Genomic DNA, 27,759 nt, shown 5'->3' with positions numbered 1-27,759 from the left:
ATTGTTTCAGAGGATGGTCTTTTTTGCATCTTGGAACTTCAGCTGGATTTTGTTTATGCCTTAAAGGCTTGAACAGTTTAAGTGTTTTAAAGTCAGAACAGTTGTGTGTCATCTTTTTGTGTAGTTGAGAGTTGTTTCTGAGTATCTTGTTTATTCTTATGCATGATGGTGGAGACATCCATTTTTACATATACATAAGTGAAGAATTCAGGATTCTTAACTGGTAATGGCCTACAAGAGTGCACCTTTAAAAGCAGTGTGGTGCCAGTTTCTGGATGTTTTTAATCATCAGTTGAATGACACTGATGCATCCTTAAGCCCTGTCCCAGGTGAGAGAAATGAGAGCCCATTCTTTGTGGGAATGACTGGGAAACGGTGTCAATGATGTTATACATATGCTGTGTTCCTCCCCCAAGAAAATACTTTGAAACTTCCCATAAACTGAGTTTGAGTTCCTTATTTCCATATGTATTCACAGAATAGTAAAGTCATGCATACATTCAAATGCTACCATAGACACAGTACACACAGAACTATCTGTGGTTGCCAAGAGGAAATGCTGAGGCAGGAAAGCATTTTTAACAAGCCAAGTCCGACACCAAACTCAGAATCTTCCGTACGTATGCCACAACTGCTTCTGATGTTCCTATCTCCTGCTTTCTGTCTGTACAATTGGAGGGTTTTGAAAGCTTACCCTACTTCTCTCTGTTCCCACATCCAGTCTGTTGACAGTCCATGCTAAGTGGGGAAGCTCAGGTCTCCCTTACCTTACTTACATTGACTACTCCCTTGGCATCCATTGGCGTCCTAATTAGCCCCCTGGGTAGCTAGTGCTTGGCTAGCCCATTGAAGTAACTCTGTTTCTCGTGGATTCCCTTGCACTGAGGATAAAAGACAATTATTAGAGTGTAAAAGAAACAGAGTCCTTTTCAACTCAGGAGAAAATCCAATTGTGTAACATGGGTTATTTAGATTTGGCTCATTTCTGTAAGCATATTTTACATTGTTTAACCACGGTACACACCTGCCATACAACCACCAAGACGTTTATTAGTGCTTCTAAGGCTTATATTTCCTCTTGTTTTCGAGTTTGTCCATCTGCCTTTTCCTTGAGCTCTGTTGTTTCTCTACATTCAGAGCTTGGGTTTTCCTCATTGGTGTCTCTCCTTCCTGTAGGCTGTATCATACTCTGCTGGCAGTTCTGTCAGAGCGCCTATACATACACGACTTATCTTTTGTCAGTGTGAATTTATGTTAGATCATATGCCTTCAGCCCTTCAATAACTTGTAATTCTACCTGGAGTAAAAATCAGGGTCCCTTCAGTGGTCTGGCATGATCTGCCCTGTACTCACTCCCCTGCCTCATCTTCTATGAGTTTGGTCCGCTCCTGGTCCTCCTACCACACTGGCTTTGCTGCTGCTTGCCCATACACACTAGGTAGACTCTTGCCCCAGGGCATTTGGACTTCTGTTTACTCTCATGAAATATTCTTTCCGGGTCTGGGGAGATGGTTCAGCAGATAAAGTGCTTGGAACACAACCATGGGGTTCTGCGTTTGTATTACCTAAGCCCACATGAAGCCAGATGTGGTAGAGCTCATGTGTAGCCCCCCCCCCCCCCCCGCCCAGCTCTTTCCCTAATCGTACAGATGCATGCCTTCTTATCTCTTATGTCTTGCCTTAAGAGTCACTCCTGTGAAGCCTTTGTAAACCACCCTACTTAAAATGAACTTACTTTCTTCCCAGAATTTCTTACCCCTTCCCGTCATTTGTTTTTCTCCATGACAACATAGCCATATTTGTAATAGTATGAAAGTTAGTTGTTTATTTCAGTTCTCTTTAATTTTATGTCTGCTTCATGGGCATTGAGACTTCTCGTCTTTTTTTTTGTCCATTGTCTTCCCAGTTGCTTGGTAGTTGCTGGCGTCGAGTAGACATTTCCTAAATGTCAGTTGGATGAATAAATGCATGAGTATGAAATTCATTTTCTTACTGACTTATTGGTTCATGAGGGGGATAAGAAGTTTCTTTTCCCTTTTAGTGTTAGAAAATAAGATGTTATGATGGTGAATGTTTGCTAAATAGGTAAGCGAAAGAACACTGATAGACTAAAGAAAACCTAACATGTGGATTTACTTCAACCTAAATTACAATGGACTGAGACTATCTTTCATGGGTACTTGACAGAGACATTGAGATTTTGTTTTAGTTGGAATGTCATAAATTCTTTGGTAACAAAATATACTTGTCTCTTCTTTTCAGATATTAATTAAACCAGCACTAAACATTGTATAAAGCATAAAGAGTTTTGCTTGTTTTGTTGTTTTGGTTTTTTTAGAGCAAGTAGCATAGCTATTAGGGGCAAATAGTGACCTATTTGACTTGCTTTCTTGAAGAAAATGCAGTCCTGTATCAAAACTACAAAGAAAAGGCCCTTGATATCGACTCTGATGAGGAACCAGAGGCCAAGGAGCAGAAGGCAGAGGAGAGAATCGTGATTCACCACAAGCCCCTGCGCTCCACGTGGAGCCAGCTCTCTGCGGTGAGTGTTTGCATCCTTCTTCTCTGTCTGCGGGAGGAAAAGGCCAGTTTGTGGAAACCATGCATGAATGTGGACTTTAGCTTTTTCTGCCAATGATCCTGTAATTCTAAGACAAAAAGGCTCTTTGGATGTCAAATGTTTCTGGAAACTCTGCAAACACTAGTAAGAACATGGAGCTTGACAGTTCTGATCAGGAAAGCAGGTTTGATAAAGTGACATGACATGCTTTGAGAGTGGTATACTGTACACTCAGTAGGTTCTCAGCATCTTCCTTTTTCTTTTTTATACAGTGTAAGTGTAGTGATAATATATTCCAAATTCTTTCATAGTTGGCTACATATATATGTATGTATATATATATATATACATATATATGGACGTATATATGCATATAAGCCTGTTACATGGGTATATATGAATATTTGTGCACTTATGTATAATGGGGGAGTCAATTACAGTTATTTCTTAATGCATTTTATTTCATATAGCCATATTGATATTTTCTTGAAGTTACCTAGTGAATATTTCTTCTCTGTGTATCTTCTGTATATATGGTCCTAATGCTTTTGTAATAATGTATAATTTTGTCTTTCTGGATCAAACATATTTGGGTTTTAGCTGTAGTCAGCCTTCCAGCCTTATAGAATGCCAAGTGTTGCTTTGTTGTCTAGATGGAGTTTAAACATCGCATTTCTGACTTCTTGATATGTTAACAAGTTGAAAGGCGTTCTGGTGGCTAGACATGGGCGGGGGGAAAAAAAACAACCAAAACCGCATCTGAATAAGTTAATAACTCTGAGAGGCTCAGGCACTCCTGGACCCAGAGTCAGCTCCCTCCTGTGCCATGCCAAGTGTTCAGGCATGATTCTCATGGGCTTTGGAAATCCACTAGCATAGGAAACAGTTGCTAAGCACCCAGAATCTTAGAAATGCCATGCTAAAGGCAGGGAGAGAACTTTTGGTTCTGACTCTATGTCTCCTTCTCTAACCTATATGTAATTTCAAAATGTAGGATCAAATCCCTACTCCCCATCTCCCTCCCATCTCCTAATACATACATATATTTTTTTATATATATATATATACACACATATATATGTATATATGTACATATGTATATATATATATATAGTATATTTTTGCATATATAGTCTATGTAACATTGGCATTTGCTACATAAATCAGGCTATCCTCTATCCACCTGCCTCTGCCTCTCCAGTTGTGGGATTAAAGGTGTGTGCCACCCCCACCTGGCTAGGTGGCATCTCCCAATCTTGTTCTGTAACAAATCTCTTCCTTTCTGGTATTTCCAAGCTGTGATGTCTATGGATTTATGCCCCACATTACAGTGCTAATAGCAACAGGGCAGGAAGTGTCAATCAGTAATACTGATGGGTGTGGGTGACAGGGAGAAGTGAGGGCTGTGATTGGCAGGTCTTTTGTAAATTGAACAGCTACTCCTTAGCTCATTGTTGTCTGGTCCTTTAAACAGAAATCCTGACTTCAGTGAGCATTATCAGAATTGAAGTTTTAGGAAAATGTTATGTGAAGCCACCAAAATATCTGGATTATCTGGATGTTGTTAGTCTTGGCCTCTCCACTAACAGTGTGCAGCTTCTATGACATTCATAGGCTTGATATTTCTCTCTCTCTCTATCTCTCCCTCCCTCCCTCCCTCCCTCAAATGAGGCTAGATGCTAAAATGTCTCCAGAAAGTTGATTTATTAATAGTCTTACACTCTTAATATAACAGTGTGATGCTATGTATATATCAAAACAGATACCTGGATGTGGAAGCAAATTCAGTTCATTTCATAGAGGACCTTGGAGAAAAGGCCTGCTTTTGAATCTTCCAGTCCCCAGTGACATCAGCTATACTTGTTCTAAGCTTAAGCCCTGGGGTTGGTTTTGAACTCTCAGCAGAAATGTAGACTTCTGTGTCACAGTTTGATCCAGCTATGTATCATGAGGCTGCTAACCTCCTGGTGTCTGGCTTTCAATGAGATGAACAAACACAGATACAGTTAAATAGTACTGTGCATCCTTTAGTACAGTTTTACATGAGTTCATACTTTTACTTGGCCAGGAGAAAATGTGCTGGTATGCCTTTAACTTACATTGCATACATTACCTTTTAGAGGGTTCCTGGGCGTCTCATGCGTATTTATTGTCTTGCTTGGCTGCTCTCTGATCAGACTTTTGCCACCTATAGAGCTGCTTAGTTATGAGTCTGCATTTTCTTTGCGTCTTTTACATTTTCTTTAAGCTCACATTTAACTTTAACATATTATAAAGTGTTATTACTGTATAAAACAGTTAACACACACACACACAAGAAGATGCTTGTAATGGTAATATATCTCCATGCTCCCACCAGCTATAAGGAACCAGGGAACCAAGGTTAACATACTAACCTATATTCTTCAGCTTCTGTTTTGTTTTTGTTTTGGGGAAGTCCAGTTCAGCAGCCCCTGCTCCCCTGCATTCTCTTCCTGCCACCCCAGGGAATCACTGTATGGAGGGTCTTTGCCCTTGCCATATTTTTTTTTTTCTAAAATACTTGTTAAAATATAGTCTCACCATTTAGCCCAGGCTGTCTTCTGTTTATCTGGCCTTAGTCTTTGGAAAGTTGTGATTACAAGTGCCTGCCTACACCATGCTTACTCAAGATTGGAATTCTATGTAGAACAAAGATGAAACTGGCTCTGGAGCTCAGCAGAGGTGATACTTCAATACCAAAGGGCAGCTACTAGAAGCTATCTGTTAATAAATGCACAGGTTGCAGTCAGCACAAGTAGAGGAGGCTTCATGAGGAAGTAACACTATCAGGGTAAGTGGTCCTGGTCACTCCTTATCTGTCTGCCCTCACAGCCTGATGTTTTCTTAGAGAGCGGAAGCAGCATTGAAAGCAGTTCTCTGAAGACTTCTGTTGTTGAGACTGGTTTTGGTATCTTACTACGCTTAACTTTTAATGGGTTAAATTAGTGGAGGAGCCCTCACCTGACATCCGTGCCTGGATCACGTTTATGCAGCATCTTCGTTGTGTGTGACTTTGATTCCCATAAGAAGTAAGACAGGCAGTTTTCTAGCAGTCATTAGGTGTCAGTTTGGCATACATTTAACTTTTTACTTAAAAGGCCTCTGTGTGAGTGCACATGCACCTTGGCCACTGTTAAACATTTATTTTCTAAAAGTCTCTTATCTCTGTTGCAAACACCTGCCTGCGTTCTCGTATGATGCAATTTTCTTATCTGTTGACCGTAAGAAGCATGCAGTATGCCAAAGTCTCTTTTGATGTGCAGCAATTTGCAATAATTTATGGCTGTTATATAAGCTCTTTAAGCCTTCGTTCTGTAGTGTAATTTATCTGACTGCTTTTATTCATATGACTAACGCCTTTGATTTCATTGGATAATGCCAGGTAGGAAAGTGCGTAGCTGCACAGGTGGCAGGTGGTCCTCATTTGCCAGGATGTGACATATTGAACTGTGGCCTTAAAATCATTTAGAGACAAAGGAGAAACAGATCTACCTGTGCAAGAGAGGTGTTAATTGGTTCCTCAGCGGAATGAGCATTTAGATTGCATAGACTTCAGATGAATTGGTGGGTATGTGCATTTCTCAGTGATGTCTCAGCCCACAAGCTCTCCCTGGAGAAGTGGGATGTTCTGTTGTAATCCAGAATGCAGCTGCAGTCTTTATTCTCCTAGGGTGGGACAGGTTCTGTCCTTGTTCACCTGACTGTTGTCATATCTGTTCTTCCCTTCAGGAATTTTGGTACCCAGGGTTTAGTTGCTTAAATGTGGAGGGGACTTTAAGTTTTGAGCTTGTGAAGTTGTTTTAGCCTCAAGAGATGATTGATTATCTGGAATGGTGCCCAGAGTCAGGGAACCTGCTGCACACAGGTGAATGGCTCAGTGAGTCACCAAAATCGGCAGCGTGAACCCGAGCCAGCGGTTGTTGGGTCTCTGGGAAAAGCTGTGGGTTTAAAGGAAAATATTGATTGTGTTAGTCAGGGGTAGAACACTGGGTACTTGTTACGCTCAGTGCCCGGTGCTCTGCCAGTCGAGTCCTGGCTGGAACGTGAGCTCCGCTTTCCTCCAAAAATTTGTCATTACTGGAATCACAGGAGTATTCTGCTCTTCTGCATGGACTTTAGCTGTTCAGCATTAGCCCTCTCCCCAGGCACATGCTGGGGACGCTTAAAAAGTGACTGTGAAACCAGTGTTTATTCAGTTACATTCAGTGACAGCACCAATGGAACACTTGCCAGCTGCACCCTGACCGCATGGCAGAGAGGGGTGTTTGTATAATTTTTGCTACCTTGAATGCCAGATACCTTTGAGAAGGGTAGGGTGTGCAGGCTCCAGAGGCAGGAGCTGGATAATGCTGGCATACTTCCCACACCTAATATAGTCATCTTCTCATGGACTCTCCTGCACTTGCTAGCAAATGGCTCTATCAGGCATCAGGCATCCGGCATCCGTGCTTATAGAGTCCAAACTCTCCAGTCAAGGATTGGTTTTTATATTTTCACCAAAGTACATTGGCTATGTTTTTAGTGGCTAATGGTGTGATGTAGGACCTTATATTCTCTGCTTTTGGGCACGTGCAGTCACCTTTGGGAGGCTTTTTGGAACTTGCAGAAATGAGAAAGGGAAAGCAAGACGTTCATGAGAATAATTTTTGACTTAAAGATAAAGCATATCTTTTGAGTTTTAGCAGTATAATCTGATGAGACCTATGCTTTTGGGATTTAAACCTTATATATTTCAGAAGATACTGGTTTTTGTTTAAAACCAGAGATCAATAAATGTAATGAAACATGAATGTCATTTCTTTTTGCAGAAATGCTTAATACATTTAAAAGCCAAATAAAACTTCCATTTTTGTTTTTAAATTTATTACTTGCCCACACTTGTTGCTTAAAATAGTAACATTTGAAGTCCAGTAACTTTTCGTTAATAGTTTTGTAAGACAGCAATCTGATAAAGTTAATTTTTTTTTACCTTAGATGGTAATTAATGCTGTCTGTTTTATCTTTTGAACGTAACCACCTCCTCTTCCTCCTCCTCTCCCTCTTCCTCCTCTTCCTCCTCCTCCTCCTCCTCCACCTCTTCCACCTCCTCTTCTTCTTCTTCCTTCTCCTCCTCCTCTTCCTTCTATTCTTCCTCCTCCTCCTCTTCTTCCACCTCCAAGTTAGGGTTTCTCTGTGTACTTCTGGCTGTCCTGGAACTCACTCTAGACCATGCTGGCCTTGAACACACAGAAAGTTGCCTGTCTCTGCCTCTCAAGTGCTGGGATTAAATGTGTGCACCACTACTGCCCAGCTTTGAGCTTGATTTTCCATTACACTCATTTGTTCAGTGCCCACATGCATGGGCCCATGCATACAGTGGTACACAGTTGGGGTCAGAGCACAACTTTTTGGAGTTGGTACTCTCAGGTCCCAGGGATCAGACTTATGTCAGCAAGACCTGTAACCTCCTGAACTCTAGCCTGTCCTCTTTTATGTTTAAAATATAGTCATTCTTCACTTCTGGCATATTTTACCCCTTGTAATTATATAGTCATCTTGGGTGCCAGTGCACATGGTCACGTTGGACAGTAGGACTTGTTGGCATAGTCTTAGCATTTCTCTGTGATTGTATTGAGGCATTCTCTTAGCATTTTTGAAAATTAACTTTAACTTACATAAATAATTTGTAACATGGTCCCCATGCTGAAAAGAATCTGAATGTTCAAATAAAACTGAAGCCTTTTTCAATCTTATATAACCCTAGTTTTCTTTCCTTTCCCACAGATACATTTTTCTAAGTTTTACAGCACTTTAAAAAAAAATCTACCTACATGTTTAAGAAAAATAGGTGATATATACTCATATAAACAATTAGTATGTAAAGTAATATTTGTCCTTTCTGAATTATATGCTCAGAAACATTTAAGATCTACACATGATTGACAGTGTTATAATTGTTAGATTATTCTGTAGGATTCATATAAATTATTTTGACCTATTTTTTTTGTTTGTTTTTTTTTGTTTTGTTTTTGAGACAGGGTTTCTCTGTGTAGCCCTGGCTGTCCTGGAACTCACTCTGTAGACCAGGCTGGCCTTGAACTCAGAAGTCCGCTTGCTTCTGTTTCCCAAGTGCTGGGATTAAAGGTGTGCACCACCACTGCCCGGTTTGACCTATTCTTCTTACTGGCATGTACTCATTGTATGTAGAGCTGGACTTCATAAAAATGTTTTCTTTGCAGTAGTTCATGTACTTGACTTTATTTCCCCCATAACTTCCCTTTTATCTTTCTTCTTTATCTTTCTTCCTTCTCCCAGCCTTCCTGAGGTAGACAGAGTAAGACTTTATGCATGAGTGCTTGAGGGGCCCTAGATAAGTTGGATAGAAGTATGGCTAGCACAGCTGGGCTTCAGGATCCTCTTTGTTAGGCCCTCCCACCCTTTGATCTCATCAGGCCTAGGCTCAGTCCTTGACCATCTATACTCACCTGCACTTGCTTGGTAATCTTGTCACTTTTATGACTTTGAGTATATACTAGTTGCTGGTGAGTTCTTGCTGTGAAATCAAATGTAAGTGTACCAGGAGTGGCTTTCAGGGAGGTGGATGAGACACATGCAAGAGCAAGAGTAGCCTCTTTGGAAAATGTAGCCTTAAATAAAAAATAAAACAAACAAACCAAAAACCAAAAACAAAAACAAGCCTGATTTCCTTTGAGGAGTTCTGAATTTCGGCGGAGAACAGTGGCACAGTGCAGAGCCCTGCCATGTGGATTTCATTTATTAAAGTGTTTTATTTGCCCACCTGACCTTAAAGTGTCCTCTCTGTCTTCTCTTGCACTCAAGTCATGTGCTGTGTCTTAGAGCAGAGGAAACTGATAGTTGGTCTCCATGATGTTTACAAGGCATCGTGGCCACCAGAATTGACTGTTAATCTTTGCATGGAGAGGTAGTTGTCAAAATTATGTTACTCAGAGGTTTTTTTTGTTTTTGTTTTTGTTTTTCTTAATTTACCCAGAATATTTACAGTCTGATCTCCAGATGATCAGCCTGTATTCGGTCTTCAAATTATTAGGGCATTCATTATCTGCATGCGAGGAGGGAGTACAGAGTCAGCAAACAGCTGCAGGAGAGAATCGTCAGTAAAAGACAACTGTAGATTGATCCTCCCTTTGATGTGAGAAGTGAACTCTGCCACCTGAGTAAACTGTAGTGACTTCAACACAGCAGTTTCTTCATTAGATGGTGAGGGATCCCGCGTTTGGAACTGCTGTGCTAAGGTGTATGGTCATCTACTCACAGAGCAATAGGGAGGCCTGGAGACACAGAGATACATGCCTCCTGTCTCAACGTGAGCAGCAGTTCAATAGCTGGTTGTCAAGAGAGTTTGGGGCCCTCCATGGATCATCAAAATCATGACTAATTTACATGTAGTTGAACTCCTGACCAGAGCACTGATGTGCCAGGAACTGTTCTTGGTCGTTTCACAGTGTATGTAGCCCTTGGGAGAATATCATACAAATTGAGGCAGCTTTGACTCTGTTAAATATGTCTGACTCTCTGCTGCTTCAGACTCTTGAGATGGCCTGCAACACGGCCTCCTATAATGGGCGCATGTGCCCAGTCACTGGAAAAGAGGGCCAGCATTTTCTGCTAGTGTTCTGCAGTGAAATGACTTGGGGGTCTGTCTGCCGGCTCCCTTCGATTCCCATAACTTGGCTCCTTTCCCATTTTCAGTATGCCTCCCTTCCCTGCCAAGCTCCTACAGACTCAGAGTTTTTGTGGTCCTGTAACTTTGTCTTGGGGTTGCCTAACGTGGCCTACTCTCCTGCTCCTGCCAGCTTCCAGATGTAACTCACCAGGCTGCTTTCTTGAGGAAGAGGGTTATACAGGCTACGATACTTTCTCCTACTTTACAGGTCACTTAAACATGGTGTCCTTGCCAGGTGCCTGACTCGCTCTATTCTAACCAGCTTCAGGTTCCACTGTGCTGTGTTATGATATGAAGTGTGGCCACAAACCTCTTCAGGTGGTGCTTTTCTCCCTTTCTTTTCCTTCCTCTCTCCTTATGCTGGATAGCTTTTTGTCAACTTGACACAGCCTAGAGTTATCTGAAAGGAGGGAGCCTCAACTGAGAAAAATGCCTCCATAAGATCCAGCTATAAGACATTTTCTTAATTGGTGATTGATGTTGATAGGGCCATGCTCACTGTGGGTTGTGTCATCCCCAGGGTGGTCCTGGGTTTTATAGGAAAACAGGCTAAGCAAGCCATGGGAGCAAGCCAGTAAACAGCACCTCTCCATGGTCTCTGCATCAGCTCCTGCCTCCAGGATCCTGCCCCTCTTAAAGTTCCTGCCCTTTTTTAGCTCTTGACCTAACTTTCTTCAATGATGAGCTACAACGTGGAAAACATTTTCCTCCTGGAGTTGTTTTGGTCATGGTATTTCATTGCAGCAGTTATAACTAAGACACTTCCCTCTCCTCTATTCTCTCCCACATCTATGCTCCCCTGATGTACCCCTTCCCCCCCCCCCCACCCCCGCCTTTTTTCCTTCCCAGTTGCTGTGCTTGTAGACTAACTTTTCTTATAGAGGTCCATTGCAACTATAGTTTGATCAGTGTGGCAGAATAAAAATGTCTCTCTCTCTCTCTCTTTCTCTCTGTGTGTATGTGTGTTTAAGTAATAAAATCACTACATTCACTTCAAAGTTGTAATGTCTGGGAAGAATGCTAGTATCGATAAGTTACATTTGTTTGCTTCTGCAGTGTAATAGATGGGACAGATAAAACAATCCTGAAACCAGCTTATTCTCTAGGGATTTAGAGAACAGTTTAGACTATGCAAGGTCTAAGCAATATTTTCAGAAGAATAGAGAAAAAAGAGTGAACGTGACTGACACAGAAATCATACACTGTGGGAAAGATTAGAATTCTATTCATAGGATGTCAATAGATCAGACAGTTCAGAGAGTCACAGAAGTTTCAATGAAGCCAATACGTGTATAAAGTGTGTCAGCAAAGTTTCTTCATAGGCAAGAGGAACAAGGGAGACAACATTCGGTGTCTGCTCCTCAGGCCTCTGTACAGTGAGCTGCTTCACTCCTGAGGACACCCCTGTGTGCTTTGTGCATGCCTAATAGAAGGCATCAGCTTTTCTTGCCCACTCTTTTCTGATAGACATTTTGCTCAAGTTAAATTTATTGCAAACCCAAGAAAGGAACCTCAGTGCCAGTGTTCTGAGTAACTCATTGTTTTGCACTCTGCCATCCCGATCCACCTGCTGCTTTACAAGAAGAATAAGCATACATAAAAGAGCAGCTAAGATGCTGGCTGCTGCCACCACCTTTACAAGCAGGTGTCCTTTTGTCTCTAAGAGAGGCATCTCACACCACCTCCCTCATTCCCTCCTGACTCAGCCCTTTGCTATGTGTCAGGACATCATTGCCAGGTATGTGGAATCCAGCCTGATCATCCTCCTTATCTCCAGTCCTCGCAGCCCTGTCTGTCACCACTCTTTCTCAACACAGCCTCATAAACCTTTCTCGGTTTGGACCCGACTCAAGTCTTTCTTGCTGCCTCCTTTTTATATTGCTGTCTTCATTTTTTCTAGTTGCTAGTGGGCATTTCTCCTTCCCTCCCATGGCTTCCCTTTTACAGAGCAGTACTGTTACTATGCATTGCTTGTTTTATTTCTCTTCTTGGAAGGAAGATACTAAAACATTTTTGGGGTTGGTTATTGAAAGTGATCTTTTCATTTAAAAGCTACGATGTGTTTATTCTAGGAAAAGTCAAGAACTACTAGTAGACAAAAAGAAAATGGAAATTAATTGAAATCTCTCCTCATCACTGTTGACAACTTGATTCTTTTTTTTTTTTTCCTTTTTTAAAATTTTTTAATGCATACCATAGCTCATGAAATGCGCAGACTGTCTGAGGGCAACTGTGTATAGTAGACTTGTATTAGTATTACTCACATTTTGCTCCAGCCTAGCTTACTCCTCCTGGCCTGAACCCATGGTCTTTGTATGTCCTCTAGAAACATATAAGGTCTCCCTTTTAGGTCTGTGAATGCACCAAGTTCTCTCTCCTTCTCCTATTCTCTCTGGAAGGTTTGTCTCCTTGGTTCTCTGGGCTATAATGACAGCATCCTCCAGGCCTTAATTTGAATATCACCTATGAGAAAGTCTGCAGCAAAGCCCTAAATTAAATCAAGATTATCCTTACTGCTTTTCAGAAATTGTTGAGTGCCAGAAGGGTCAGCAAAGTGAATTCTGTTCATTGTCTTGGTGTCACTCTTTAGTTTTACAAAAGATTCTTTGTCCTAGGTTTATTTTTTTTTTGATTTTTAATATATTTATTACATATTTTCCTCAATTACATTTCCAATGCTATCCCAAAAGTCCCCCATAGCGCCCCCCACTTCCCTACCCACCCATTCCCATTCTTTTGGCCTTGGCATTCCCCTATATTGGGGCATATAAAGTTTGCAAGTCCAATGGGCCTCTCTTTCCATTGATGGCCGACTAGGTCATCTTTCAATACATATGCAGCTAGAGACAAGAGCTCCGGGGTTCTGGTTAGTACATCATGTTGTTCCAACAATAGGGTTGCAGATGCCTTTAGCTCCTTGGGTACTTTCTCTAGCTTCTCCATTGGGAGCCCTGTGATACATCCAATAGCTGACTGTGAACATCCACTCCTGTGTTTGCTAGGCCCCGGCATCGTCTCACAAGAGACAGCTATATTTGGGTCCTTTCAGCAAAATCTTGCTAGTGTATGCAATGGTGTCAGCGTTTAGAAGCTGATTATGGGATGGATCCCTGGATACGGCAGTCTCTAGATGGTCCATCCTTTCATCAAAGCTACGAACTTTGTCTCTGTAACTCCTTCCCTGGGTGTTTTGTTCCCAATTCTAAGAAGGTGCACAGTGTCCACACTTTGGTCTTCATTCTTCTTGAGTTTCATGCGTTTATCAAATTGTATCTTATATCTTGGGTATCCTAAGTTTTGGGCTAATATCCACTTATCAGTGAATACATATTGTGTGAGTTCTTTTGTGATTGTGTTACTTCACTCAAGATGATGCCCTCCAGGTCCATCCATTTGGCTAGGAATTTCATAAATTCATTCTTTTTAATAGCTGAGTAGTACTCCATTGTGTAAATGTACCATAATTTCTGTATCCATTCCTCTGTTGAGGGACATCTGGGTTCTTTCCAGCTTCTGGCTATTATAAATAGGGCTGCTATGAACATAGTGGAGCATGTGTCCTTTTTACCGGTTGGGACATCTTCTGGATATATGCCCAGGAGAGGTATTGCTGGATCCTACGGTAGTACTATGTCCAATTTTCTGAGGAACCGCCAGACTGATTTCCAGAGTGGTTGTACAAGCTTGCAATCCCACCAACAATGGAGGAGTGTTCCTCTTTCTCCACATCCTCGCCAGCATCTGCTGTCACCTGAATTTTTGATCTTAGCCATTCTGACTGGTGTGAGGTGGAATCTCAGGGTTGTTTTGATTTGCGTTTCCCTGATGATTAAGGAAGTTGAACATTTTTTCAGGTGTTTCTCTGCCATTCAGTATTCCTCAGGTGAGAATTCTTTGTTCAGTTCTGAGCCCCATTTTTTAATGGGGTTATTTGACTTTCTGGAGTCCACCTTCTTGAGTTCTTTATATATATTGGATATTAGTCCCTTATCTGATTTAGGATAGGTGAAGATTCTTTCCCAATCTGTTGGTGGTTTTTTTTGTCTTATTGATGGTGTCTTTAGCCTTGCAGAAGCTTTGTAGTTTCATGAGGTCCCACTTGTCAATTCTCGATCTTACAGCACAAGCCATTACTGTTCTATTCAGGAATTTTTCCCCTGTGCCCATATCTTCAAGGCTTTTCCCCACTTTCTCCTCTATAAGTTTCAGTGTCTCTGGTTTTATGTGAAGTTCCTTGATCCACTTAGACTTGACCTTAGTACAAGGAGATAGGCATGGATCGATTCGCATTCTTCTACATGTTAACAACCAGTTTTGCCAGCACCATTTGTTGAAAATGCTGTCTTTCTTCCACTGGATATTTTTAGCTCCCTTGTTGAAGATCAAGTGACCGTAGGTGTGTGGGTTCATTTCTGGGTCTTCAATTCTATTCCATTGGTCTATTTGTCACTATACCAGTACCATGCAGTTTTTATCACAATTCCTCTGTAGTAGAGCTTTAGGTCCGGCATGGTGATTCCACCAGAGGTTCTTTTATCCTTGAGAAGAGTTTTTGCTATCCTAGGTTTTTTGTTATTCCAGATGAATTTGCAGATTGCACTTTCTAATTCGTTGAAGAATTGATTTGGAATTTTGATGGGGATTGCATTGAATCTGTAGATTGCTTTTGGCAAGATAGCCATTTTTACAATGTTGATCCTGCCAATCCATGAGCATGGGACATCTTTCCATCTTCTTAGATCTTCTATAATTTCTTTCTTCAGAGACTTGAAGTTTTTATTATACAGATCTTTCAATTCCTTAGTTAGAGTCACGCCAAGATATTTTATATTATTTGTGACTATTGAGAAGGGTGTTGTTTCCCTAATTTCTTTCTCAGCCTGTTTCTTCTTTGTGTAGAGAAAGGCCATTGATTTGTTTGAGTTAATTTTATATCCAGCTACTTCACCGAAGCTGTTTATCAGGCTTAGGAGTTCTCTGGTGGAATTTTTAGGGTCACTTATATATACTATCATATCATCTGCAAAGAGTGATATTTTGACTTCATCTTTTCCAATTTGTATCCCTTTGATCTCCTTTTGTTGTCGAATTGCTCTGGCTAGGACTTCAAGTACAATGTTGAATAGGTATGGAGAAAGTGGACAGCCTTGTCTAGTCCCTGATTTTAGAGGGATTGCTTCAAGCTTCTGACCATTTACTTTGATGTTGGCTACTGGTTTGCTGTAGATTGCTTTTATCATGTTTAGGTATGGGCCTTGAATTCCTGATCTTTCCAAGACTTTTATCATGAATGGGTGTTGGATCTTGTCAAATGCTTTTTCCGCATCTAACGAGATGACCATGTGGTTTTTGTCTTTGAGTTTGTTTATATACTGGATTACGTTGATGGATTTCCGTATATTGAACCATCCCTGCATCCCTGGGATGAAACCTACTTGGTCAGGATGGATGATTATTTTGATGTGTTCTTGGATTCGGTTAGCAAGAACTTTATTGAGGATTTTTGCATCAATATTCATAAGGGATATTGGTCTGAAGTTTTCTATCTTTGTTGGGTCTTTTTGTGGTTTAGGTATCAGAGTAATTGTGGCTTCATAGAATGAGTTGGGTAGAGTACCTTCTGTTTCTATTTTGTGGAATAGTTTGTGAAGAACTGGGATTAGATCTTCTTTGAAGGTCTGATAGAACTCTGCACTAAACCCATCTGGTCCTGGGCTTTTTTTAGTTGGGAGACTATTAATGACTGCTTCTATTTCTTTGGGGGATATAGGGCTGTTTAGATCATTAACCTGATCTTGATTCAACTTTGGTACCTGGTATCTGTCTAGGAACTTCTCCATTTCATCCAGGTTCTCCAGTTTTGTTGAGTATAGCCTTTGGTAGAAGGATCTGATGGTGTTTTGGATGTCTTCAGGATCTGTTGTTATGTCTCCTTTTTCATTTCTGATTTTGTTAATTAGGATGCTTTCCCTGTGCCCTCTAGTGAGTCTGGCTAAGGGGTTATCTATCTTGTTGATTTTCTCAAAGAACCAGCTCCTTGATTGGTTGATTCTTTGAATAGTTCTTCTTGTTTCCACTTGGTTGATTTCACCCCTGAGTTTGATTATTTCCTGCCGTCTACTCCTCTTGGGTGAATTTGCTTCCTTTTGTTCTAGTGCTTTTAGGTATGTTGTCAATGTGTTTCCTTTTGGAGGCACTCAGAGCTATGAGTTTTCCTCTTAGAAATGCTTTCATTGCGTCCCATAAGTTTGGGTATGTTGTGGCTTCATTTTCATTGAACTCTAAAAAGTCCTTAATTTCTTTCTTTATTCCTTCCTTGACCAAGGTATCATTGAGAAGAGTGTTGTTCAGTTTCCACGTGAAGGTTGGCTTTCTATTATTTATTTTGTTATTGAAGATCAGCCTTAGTCCATGGTGATCTGATAGGATACATGGGACAATTTCAATATTTTTATATCTGTTGAGGCCTGCTTTGTGACCAATTATGTGGTCAATTTTGGAGAAGGTACCATGAGGTGCTGAGAAGAAGGTATATCCTTTTGTTTTAGGATAGAATGTTCTGTAGATATCTGCCAGATCCATTTGATTCATAATTTCTCTTAGTTTCACTGTGTCCCTGTTTAGTTTCTGTTTCCATGATCTGTCCATTGGTGAAAGTGGTGTGTTGAAGTCTCCCACTATTATTGTATGAGGTGCAATGTGTGCTTTGAGCTTTACTAAAGTTTCTTTAATGAATGTGGCTGCCTTTGTATTTGGAGCATAGATATTCAGGATTGATAGTTCCTCTTGGAGGATTTTACCTTTGATGAGTATGAAGTGTCCCTCCCTGTCTTTTTTAATGACTTTGGGTTGGAAGTCAATCTTATCAGATATTAGAATGGCTACTCCAGCTTGTTTCTTCATGCCATTTGCTTGGAAAGTTGTTTTCCAGCCTTTCATTCTGAGGTAGTGTCTATCTTTTTCTCTGAGATGCGTTTCCTGTAAGCAGCAAAATGTTGGGTCTTGTTTGTGTAGCCAGTTTGTTAGTCTATGTCTTTTTATCGGGGAGTTGAGTCCATTGATATTAAGAGATATTAAGGAAATGTAATTGTTGTTTCCTGTTATTTTTGTTGTTAAAGTTGGCATTCTGTTCTTGTGGCTGTCTTCTTTTAGGTTTGTTGAGGGATTACCTTCTTGTTGTTTCTAGGGCGTGGTTCCTGTCCTTGTATTGGTTTTTTTCTGTTATTATCCTTTGAAGGGCTGGATTCGTGGAGAGATAATGTGTGAATTTGGTTTTGTCGTGGAATACTTTGGTTTCTCCATCTATGTTAATTGAGAGTTTGGCTGGGTATAGTAGCCTGGGCTGGAATTTGTGTTCTTTTAGTGTCTGTATAACATCCGTCCAGGATCTTCTGGCTTTCATAGTCTCTGGTGAAAAATCTGGTGTAATTCTGATAGGCTTGCCTTTATATGTTACTTGGCCTTTTTCTCTTACTGCTTTTAGTATTCTATCTTTATTTAGAGCATTTGTTGTTCTGATTATTATGTGTCGGGAGGTATTTCTTTTCTGGTCCAGTCTATTTGGAGTTCTGTAGGCTTCTTGTATGTTCATGGGCATCTCTTTCTTTAGATTTGGGAAGTTTTCTTCTATAATTTTGTTGAAGATGTTTGCTGGTCCTTTGAGTTGAAAATCTTCATTCTCATCCACTCCTATTGTCCGTAGGTTTGGTCTTCTCATTGTGTCCTGTAGTTCTTGGATGTTTTGAGTTAGGATCTTTTTGCATTTTACATTTTCCTTGATTGTTGTGCCGATGTTCTCTATGGAATCTTCTGCACCTGAGATTCTCTCTTCCATCTCTTGTATTCTGTTGCTGATGCTGGTATCTATGGTTCCAGATTTCTTTCCTAGGGTTTCTATCTCCAGTGTTGCCTCATTTTGGGTTTTCTTTATTGTGTCTACTTCCCTTTTTAGGTCTAGTATGGTTTTGTTCATTTCCATCATCTGTTTGGATGTGTTTTCCTGTTTTTCTGTAAGGACTTCTACCTGTTTGATTATGTTATCCTGTTTTTCTTTAAGGATTTGTAACTCTTTAGCAGTGTTCTCCTGCAATTCTTTAAGGGATTTTTGTGCTTCCTCTTTAATGTCTTCTACCTGTTTACCAGTGTTCCTTTGTATTTCTTTAAGTGTGTTATTAAAGTCCTTCTTGAAGTCCTCTACCATCATCAGGAGATATGCTTTTAGATCCGTGTCTAGGTTTTCCGGTGTGTTGGGGTGCCCTGGACTGGGGGAAGTGGGAGTGCTGGGTTCTGATGATGGTGAGTGGTCTTGGTTTCTGTTAGTAAGATTATTATGTTTACCTTTCGCCATCTGGTAATCTCTGGGGTTAGTTGTTGTTGTTGTCACTGTTTAAAGATTGGAGCAGAAGCTGTGTTCCAGTCACCAGCAGTCTCAAAATCCTGTGGCGGGGGTCGTGGGTAGCTGGCGGTACCCAGGTGCTGGTCCAGCAGGAAGAGGCCTGTGGTCCTACTCAGGCTGGTTTCTGCTTCCCTAACTAATGCAGTCTCAGGTCCCGTGCGCAATTGGATTGGAGCAGAAGCTGTGTTCCACTCACCAGAAGTCTTAAGATCCTGTGGCGGGTGTTGTGGGTAGCTGGCGAGTGTCAGCCGACCCTGCGCCCTAGCTGCCCCGGTGCTTTTCTGACCGGAAGAGGCTTGTGGCCCTATGTAGGCCGGATTTCTCCCTCCCCAACCAAAGCAGTCTCAGTTCCTGCGTGATTGGACTGGAGCAGAAGCTGTGTTCCACTCAGGAGCAGTCTCAAAATCCTGTGGCGGGGGTCGTGGGTAGCTGGCGGGTGTCAGGCGGCCCTGCGCTCTTGACAACTTGATTCTTAAGGTCTCTGGTCTTTAAGACATGGGTTGTAGAGAGGGCTTGGAGAGATTTCTCAGTGGTTAGAGCATATGCCGCTCTTGTTGTGGGTCTGACATTCTGTTCTAGCACCCACATTGAGTGCTACAAAACTACCTGTGTTCTAGCTCCTGGAGATCTAGAACCCTCTTCTGTCCTCCATGAACGCCTGTGCTCATGCACATATGCACACCCTTGCAAATACGCATACTTAAACGTTGAAGAAACCATTAGATTTAAAAAATATATATGTACAAAGATATTTTCTTTTAAGCATAAATTCAATGTTGTAGACATAGATTTGTCCTTTGTCATTTTTCCTTTAACAATGTCTGTGTCTGTGAACTTGACATCTAATCTGGTTTTGTTTTTTTTCATCTAACACTATTCTAAATGCCTTTGGCTACTACCATACTTTCTTTTACATTTTCTTAAAGCCCATATACTATTTCATTAAGTAAATATAAATTTAGCTCTTTAACTATTTTTCTACTATTTGTCATTAGTTTCTAATTATTCACTTAAAAATTTAATATTACTTTCTTTAAAGTAATATTATTATATTTATTTAAGATTTTTCTTTGTATGCATCTTTAACCTACACATATGCATGTGCACCATGTACATGCCTGGGGCCTGTGGGTCAGAAGAGAGCTACGGGTTTCCCAGAACTGGAGTCCCAAATGGTTGTGAACGACTGCATCGGTGCTGGGAACTGAATTCTGCCAAAGCAGTTCTAGCTTATAACTGTTGAGCGCTCTCTTCAGCCCCTAAGATTTTTTTTTTAATTGCAGAAGCAATACAAATACATTTTCTTTTCAGCAATGTTGACATACAGTTCAGACTGGCAGCTGCTTCGTCTGCATTTCCCATCCCAACTATTCAACTGCTAATTGCTATTCCTGTTCTGGTCCTCATTATTTTGTGAAATAATCCACTTTTTGAAACTACTCATTTTTGTTAAATGACATGATAGAATTTCTCTTTTATATGTTACATCCTTTCTAGTTTCCACATGTTAGCAAATCTCATATTCTGTTTTAATTATTGATGTATACACAAGAGATACATCTTACACTTATTTGGGGAAGGAAAATGAATACATTTGGGCTCACACTCAGAGCACACAGGCAGATGTAGATGAGGGAGAACAGTAAATAAAGGAGAGGGATTTGTTTAGAGGGAGAAATGTTGGGACTAATAAAGTAGTTCAGTCAGGAGGCAGTGCTGACAGCTCAGCTCCTGATGTGGCTAACTCTGGGAATCTAATGACTTGTGGTTTCTGGGGCATTGAGGTGTGGGAGGACCTGGACAAGAGTAGCTGTCAATCATGACTCCAACCTCAGTAAAGACATTTGAGGGGTCCAGGAGACCAGTAAGTTGGTAACAAACATGAGGACCTGAGTTAGAGCCTGCTTTAAAAAGCTGGATGGTGGCATTCACTTTAATCCCAGCACTGGGGAGGAAGAGATGGGATCTCTGCATCTTGGTGGCTAGTGAGCCTAGCATAACCCATAAGCCTCAAGCTATGTGAGTCTTTGTCTCAACAACAAGGTGGTTACCTCCAGAGGAACAATAACTAAGTTTGACCTCTGGCTCTACACATACTGTCAAAAACATGCACCCCCAAATAACACACACACACACACACACACACACACACACACACACACACACACGAAGTTTCAGAGGTCAGTGTGCTGCAGTGGCTGAGAGGTCACCATGCGGAATGTGCAGGCAGGGAAGCTTAATTTGAAAGGCAAACTTTTCTATGTCTTACTTTTAACTTGTAAACTAGGGATAATAATATTTACCTTGAAGGGTTTTAGGTTTAAGATGCCTGAATAAAACTGTGCCTGGTGCATAATAAACATTTGACATGTTGGGGAGAACTGAGAACTCTGAGTCAGGAGTTGGCTAGACATAGCTAGTGAGAGCAGGTGAGAGAGCTGGCTGCAAAGGAGGAATGCTCACTCATCTCCAACATCACATGGATTACTGCAGTTAATTTTTGCTCATTTAATTACCTATCCCTTTGCATTTTCAGCCTCAGATCTATCGGTATTGGAATAACTTGCATTCATTTGGGAATCTTGGCCCTGTGTATGACTGTAAAAGCCTCAATCCCTGACCTGTGCTATCTCACTTTCTGTCATTTGAATGGATCTGATACTTGCCTGCTTGACAATGCATGGTTGCTATTGAGGGCCAACAACTTCCAGGAGGATGACGGAATTGAGCTTAATAACAGATCAGAGAGGGGATTGGTCTTTTAAACAAAGGAATCAGGAGGTCACAGAGACATCACTTAGTATATTTTAAACTGCAAATGTGTAAGGTCTGTGGCTGACTGGCTCTTTCTTTCCCTTCTTTCCTCCATGCTTGTCTTGGTTTTTTTCCTTTTCTCCAAATAGCATCCTCTCTGCTTACTCAGGGCAGTGTACTGCCTCCAATGTGACCTTATGTGTCTGGTCTTAAGTATGCACATCTCTGATACTTTGAAAGAAAGATGTAAATGAGGAAAATACCTAATAAAAATATTTTAAAAAGAAAAGAAAAAAAAAAAAGATGTCCTCTGTGCCTTGTAGCTTATATAATACAATGTCGCAGTCAAAGAAGTGGAGAGAACCCCTGGAGTCTCTAAATTGATGGCACCATTTCTGGACCCCATCAGCTGTGTCATTGTCACAGATGTCATGTTCTCTTTGCATGCAAAGAACTCTGGCTCATTTATACTTGAGGGGTGACATCGTTGTGGAAGACTGGAAGGATTCAGGAATGACTGTGTCCTATATAATTTGTTCTTTGCAGCCCCATTCTACCTAGGCTGTTGGAAAGGGCACTTGAGAGAGGAGAATGGCTACTAGAGATGAGTAACCAGCTTATTTTCTGCAGTTGAGTAGAGTCTGGCAAGTTTAATGGACTTGCCTCAAACAGATATCTAGTGTAAAGTGCTTTGTGAAATGACAGGGATTTAGGATTATAAATATGTAGTATAGTTTTAAACTGACTCTACAGTTCTGAATCTTCCTGATTAGTCAATTTACATGAGTCTCCCTATTCTGTTTTCCCTGAGTGGCAGAGAAATAGAAGGAACACAGACATCCATCTTATCTAGAAAGAGCCTTATATCACAGAGGGGTAAGAACATGGCTTTGTTTGCACCACAGAAAAATTTGGTCTAATGAGTCAAGTGCTGATGCTCTTGATCTCGGCTCTGCACAGAGAGGGCCATGGACAGGTTCAGTGTTAAGGGGCTTTCTTAGAGAACTTGGCTGATAATCCTGTCACAGGGCAAAAAAATACTGAATACCATCTCGGGATTGCCTGTCAGCTCTCTGTAATGTGAAGATGCTTAGCATAATCGTACTGACTGCAGACGTGAAATCAATGGGGGAAGTTTATCTGTTCTTCCCTATGGCATTCGGCTTTGAAGCGTAGACTTTGCATAGTGCCAATGTTCAGATTGCTATTAGAAAATACCACAAACTAGGTGGATTATAAAAACAGAAGTTTATTCCTTATAGTTCAGGAAGGCTGAGGCGTTCAGTTCAAGGCGGAGTTGGTATTTGGTGAAGGACTGCTTTCTGACTCAGAGTTCCTTCTTGCTGCACATGTATATAGTGCTAGGGGCAAGGAGTCTCCCTTCGGTTTGTTTTCAAAGACAATAATCCAAGACCTGAGGGCTCTACCTATATTACCTTATCATCGCCTAGGAGACTTGTGAGCTGATACCATCAGCTTGGAGGATAGGGTTTCAGTATGTGAATTTGAGAGAGACCAAGATTACAGACATCAAAAAGGAAACTGGCACAAATTAACATCTGAATTCTTGCTTTGACTTATTTACCCTTCTAGAGATTTGGTAAACTCTGAGGCGAGAACTAGGCAATTTCATATCCAAGGAAGTGCTCTCCCTTAAATTTAGCAAATTGTGAATTTATCATTCAGATATATAAAATATAAAGGTCACAAAGATCAAAGGGAAAGAAATTAAGTGCTGATTACAGCAGGGAATATATGACCGACAACTGAAATTATACTTGTAGCATAGTGAGTTTTTTGCATTCTCTGTCTCAAGCCACAGACATACTTTCCAGTCTTCAACAGGTCAGAAGTGCAGTCTTTCACATTCCGATGCTTTATTTGAATTAATTTGTATTCACTTAAAATGGTAAAGATATTGATGTGTTTGACTGTGTAGCGTCTACTTGGCCAGATCTGAATAGTTTTGTTAACTGGTTAGATTGTGTAAAGTCAAGAACCTCACAGAGATTCTTCAAGAACTGAATTCAGCTCTTAAAGTTTCATGAATATACTTTCAAAATTCTACTTACTGATGATAAGTAAGTTTAATTAAGCAAGAAGGTTCACATGCCGTCCCTCTGGCCATCTGCCTGTTTCCATTTGTACCCAGCTGGGGCTTTGGTATGAAGTGTATATTTAAGAAATGACAAAGGAAGCTCCCATTCTTGCTTCTTGCCAGGAGGCTTTAAACTGGACTGGGAAGCTATTTGTTCAGCATCTAGTGAGTGTGAAAGTTCAGCTTAGGGAAAGAAGGAATAAGAAGCCGCCCACAGGGCTAAACCCCATTCTCCAAGCTTTGTACCAGCAATAAAGCTGATAAAGTGGGTACTGTGATTTTCAGCTAAAACTAAGATTACAAAATTAGAAATAAAAAGAAAGCTGAACAGTTTTAGTTTCTTTGATTGCAGATGGAAAATTAGAGCTCACATGTGTCAGTAGCTAGTATGTTATTTTCTTTTCCATACATGGAAACAAGGGATATGCTTAAAGACATGGATTAAACATGACTATTCTTTAGATTCTTTTAGTAAGAGCTTGCAAACTTCAGAAAGCCTGTGACATTTAAATCTGCATAGAATTGATATGATTTTAAAAAGCCATCCAGAGACTACCCCACCCGGGCATCCATCTCATAGTCAGCCACCAAACCCAGACACTATTGCATATGCCAGCAAGATTTTGCTGACATGACCCTGATATAGCTGTCTCGTATGAGACTATGCCAGGGCCTGGCAAATACAGAAGTGGATGCTCACAGTCAGATATTGGATGGAACACAGGGCCCCCAGTGGAGGAGCTAGAGAAAGTATCCAAGGAACTGAAGGGGTCTGCAACCGTATAGGTGGAACAACATGATGAACTAACCAGTACCCCAGAGCTCGCGTCTCTAGCTGCATATGTATCAGAAGATGGCTTAGTCGGCCATCATTGGAAAGAGAGGCCCATTGGTCTTGCAAACTTAATATGCCTCAGTACAGGGGAATGCCAGGGCCAAGAAGTGGGAGTGGGTGGGTAGGGGAGTGGGGGGGAGGGTATGGGGGACTTTTGGGATAGCATTGGAAATGTAAATGAAGAAAATACCTAATAAAATTAAATTAAATTTAAAAAAAAAGACAAAAAAAAAAAAAGCCTTGCAATGTCTCATTTCAGCTTAAGTATCCTGACAAGATTACTATTGAATTTTGAATATCTATTTGAAAAGGACTTTCTCAAAGCATTTTGTATACATTCTTCTTTCTCTTCCTTCAGCCTGCTTTGCACTATGCCTTTCTCCCTTTCTTCTGTCCTCCTGCAAGATGCTCCTGTACTCTCTGGCTCTCTCTGGCTTCCACCACCTCAGTCCAAGTGGCATTGTGGATCACTCTGTCCTTGCTCATCTCTGCACACTTCTCCCAAGCCATCTGATCCGCTAATGACCTTGTGCCTCCAGACAGCTGCCGTGCCCCCCCCCCCGGTGCTACTTAATGTGGACATGCCCTAGGTAGACAAAATGATTATTCTGGCATCCTGTCCACAGTGTTAGTAGCCAATATAGGAGGATGGGCAGAGGTAGGACAGGCCCTGTGACCCTGTCTGCCAGCCACAAGGGATTGCTTGATCATAACTCACTAGAGTGAACTTTGAGCCTCTTTGAATCTGTTCCAATTCAGTTTCCTTAATCATAATTCAAGAGCACTTCCTGGAGGTTTTTTTTTTTTCCCCTAGTACATTTGTCTGGAGACACCACTGGCATTTTATACATGGTTTGGTGAAAGGAATATTTTGTCATTCATTGCATCAGTATTACAGAAAAGTGAGGTTTCTTTGCATTGAGAGTCCAACTTCTTCCCCCTCCCTAGGGTGACTGCTTTAAGGGTTCTTTGCTCCCCTTGATTGCATGAAGAAGTACTCTTTCACCCTCAGACACAACCAGCTGTCATCTCTGTGGGTTTCTAAGCAGAGCGTTTAATTTTCCTCAACAGAAACATTTCAGATGTAAATTCCAGTTAGATAGAGAAGCCAGCAGTGTGGCAAGGCCTGCTGGTGACCTCACCTGCAGGGATTGTGGCCCCGTGCCTGCCTGCACATCCATTCACCAGGGCTTTGTCAGGCAGGAAATCCTGTCAAGTTCCTGCCCAGGCTTACCAAATGGAGCTCTGAAGGATTCCATTCTCTGGCCAGTCTCCCACCTTATTAAAACATGTATGGGAGCCTTTTTCACCCATGAGTTCTTGCTGACAGCTTGACCTCAGGTCAGGATGGGGGATAAAGATAAGAAAGAATGTTCCATGATAGGCGTGCTCCACAAAATACATGGAAACTTTGGTACAGACCTGGCATGAGAAGGAGTCTTAGCGATGATAGCCTAGCCCTTGAAATGGGGTGCCTCTCACAGAGAGCAGGGGTTACTATAAATCATTAAAAGTGAAGCTTTGCAGTTGGGCAGGCATAGACTGGATCCTGGCCTCTGTCCTTGTAGCTGTGTCCTTTTGGATCCCAAGTCTCAGTTGACACCATCTGTGAACACTATCAAGTTTCCAGAATTTTTATGAGAATCCAATGGGAAAATATATGAAGTGCTGAACACAGTTCCTAGCATGAAATAAGTGATAAATGATTATTGATTTTACTATTGATTTGGGACTCACTCTACTCTAATGCTCTCTAAATCAAAGCAAATGAAAGAAAATGGTGTGACTGTCTGCAGTTTCTACAACAGTACTGTGGGGAGAGAACTCGCTCCACTGGCTTTCACAATAGGGTATGTGCCACTCTCCTAGGACCTCGGGAACATCTTGCAATGATGGCTGGGGATACTTCTAAGGTTTCATCTTCTAGACCCCCAACTTCTGACTAGTCTTCTAAAAGTAGACAAGGCTTCTTTCCCATCTGCCCTTTCACATTTGCTTCTTGCCCATTTGGTACATAAAGACATTTCTCTTACCCATCTCAAATCTTTCCATGGCATCTTGTCCCGAGTTGAAAAACTAGGACCCTAAGAAGACCTGGATGACAAAATGACAAGAGTGAGTTTGAAATATTGGTTTTAATGGACAAAATGACAAGAATGGAATCTTCTTGACTAAAAGCATCATGAATCTGACTCTTAGTGGGAGCTGTCTTCATAAAAAAAATTACTTTTTATCTTAGAAATTGTCAGGCATAGTGGCCCAGACCTTTAATCCCATCACTTGGGAGGCAGAGGCAGGTGGATCTCTGTGAATTTGACCCTTTTATAGTAAGTACCAGGACAATCAGAACTACATAGTGAGAGCCTACAAGCAAACAAACAAAGAAAAAAAAATCAACTAACCAATCAAACAACCAAACAAATAAAAAAACCTAAACCAACCAAACAACTTCACAAAATGTTAGTAATTGTGCTGCCTTAATCCTAGGTTGCTAATGGCATCTGTGGTGGTTATCTGTTTCAGGACGATTTTTTTTTATACTTGGAGCTCAGTGATTATGGGGAATTTTAGAAAAGTAAACTTGAAAAATCTCTCTGGTTTCAAAGTACTCTAATGGTGATTAATAGGATAACCAAACACAAATGTTTATATTACACTATGAAATTTTTGTAGGGAATTGTTATAAAAATATGATTTCAAGAAGAGAAGAGAACAATATGAACTGTCCAACTGCTAAGGAAATTGGTTTGTTTTACACGGATGATAATGGATATCAAATAATTACAATTTCATGTTACTTTGGGTGAATTTTAAAAATTTGAGGTTGTAATAATTATCAGTACGTTCTTTTAGGTTTTTAAGTTTATGATGAGAAAGGTTAGGTATCAGTTTAATAAAGAGGCTCGAGAAACAGTTCTTAATGTTTTAGGGTCCTGTTTCATTGCTATAGATATCTTACCTGAAAGGAACAGCTCTGTAATGCTCAGGGTGTGGCTATCTCTCTTCATGACAACCTTCTGCTATGTGAACCTTTGGCTGGAAGTCAAGGAAGTGTTAGGTGTGCCAGAAGAAAAGCAGGCCCCTGCTTCTTGGAGTTGGTGGCCGCCTTCGTTGTTGGGCTTAGAAACTGGATATTGATGGGAGTTCCATCAGTCAGATAGGTGTGTAGCATTTCAGCCACTTCACAATGGCACCACAGCTTGATGGCAAGTACGTGGATGGTACTTTCGTGTCTCGGAGACACTGCGGCTTTCAAAAGCACAGGCAGATTGATGTCCTTGCTTGTCAGTTAAGTCTGCTGAGACCACAGTTGCCTGACAAGGTGGTGGGAAGAGCTCTCTGAAGAACCCTGACAGCCCTGTGGTTAATTGATAAAATGACTTCTTTGTGTAAACTTGGACAGTTAGCTCTT

The 27,759-nt window shown here is 41.0% G+C and overlaps 1 protein-coding gene across 1 annotated transcript in view; it reads left to right on the top strand.

The window, feature by feature from the left end:
* Nucleotides 1-27,759, top strand: part of Arhgef26 (Rho guanine nucleotide exchange factor 26) — a 115,791-nt gene that overhangs the window by 3,802 nt on the left and 84,230 nt on the right. Inside the window, exon 3 of the mRNA XM_021158038.3 lies at nucleotides 2,397-2,542. Within this exon, the coding sequence (XP_021013697.1) occupies nucleotides 2,397-2,542 (146 nt within the window). The remainder of the gene's footprint in view (nucleotides 1-2,396; nucleotides 2,543-27,759) is intronic.

This window comes from Mus caroli, unplaced genomic scaffold (assembly GCF_978045245.1).
Source record: "Mus caroli unplaced genomic scaffold, Mus_caroli_1 scaffold_3, whole genome shotgun sequence".
In the NCBI taxonomy this organism is placed as follows: domain Eukaryota; kingdom Metazoa; phylum Chordata; class Mammalia; order Rodentia; family Muridae; genus Mus; species Mus caroli.
This window is presented reverse-complemented; position numbering and strand designations above follow the sequence as displayed.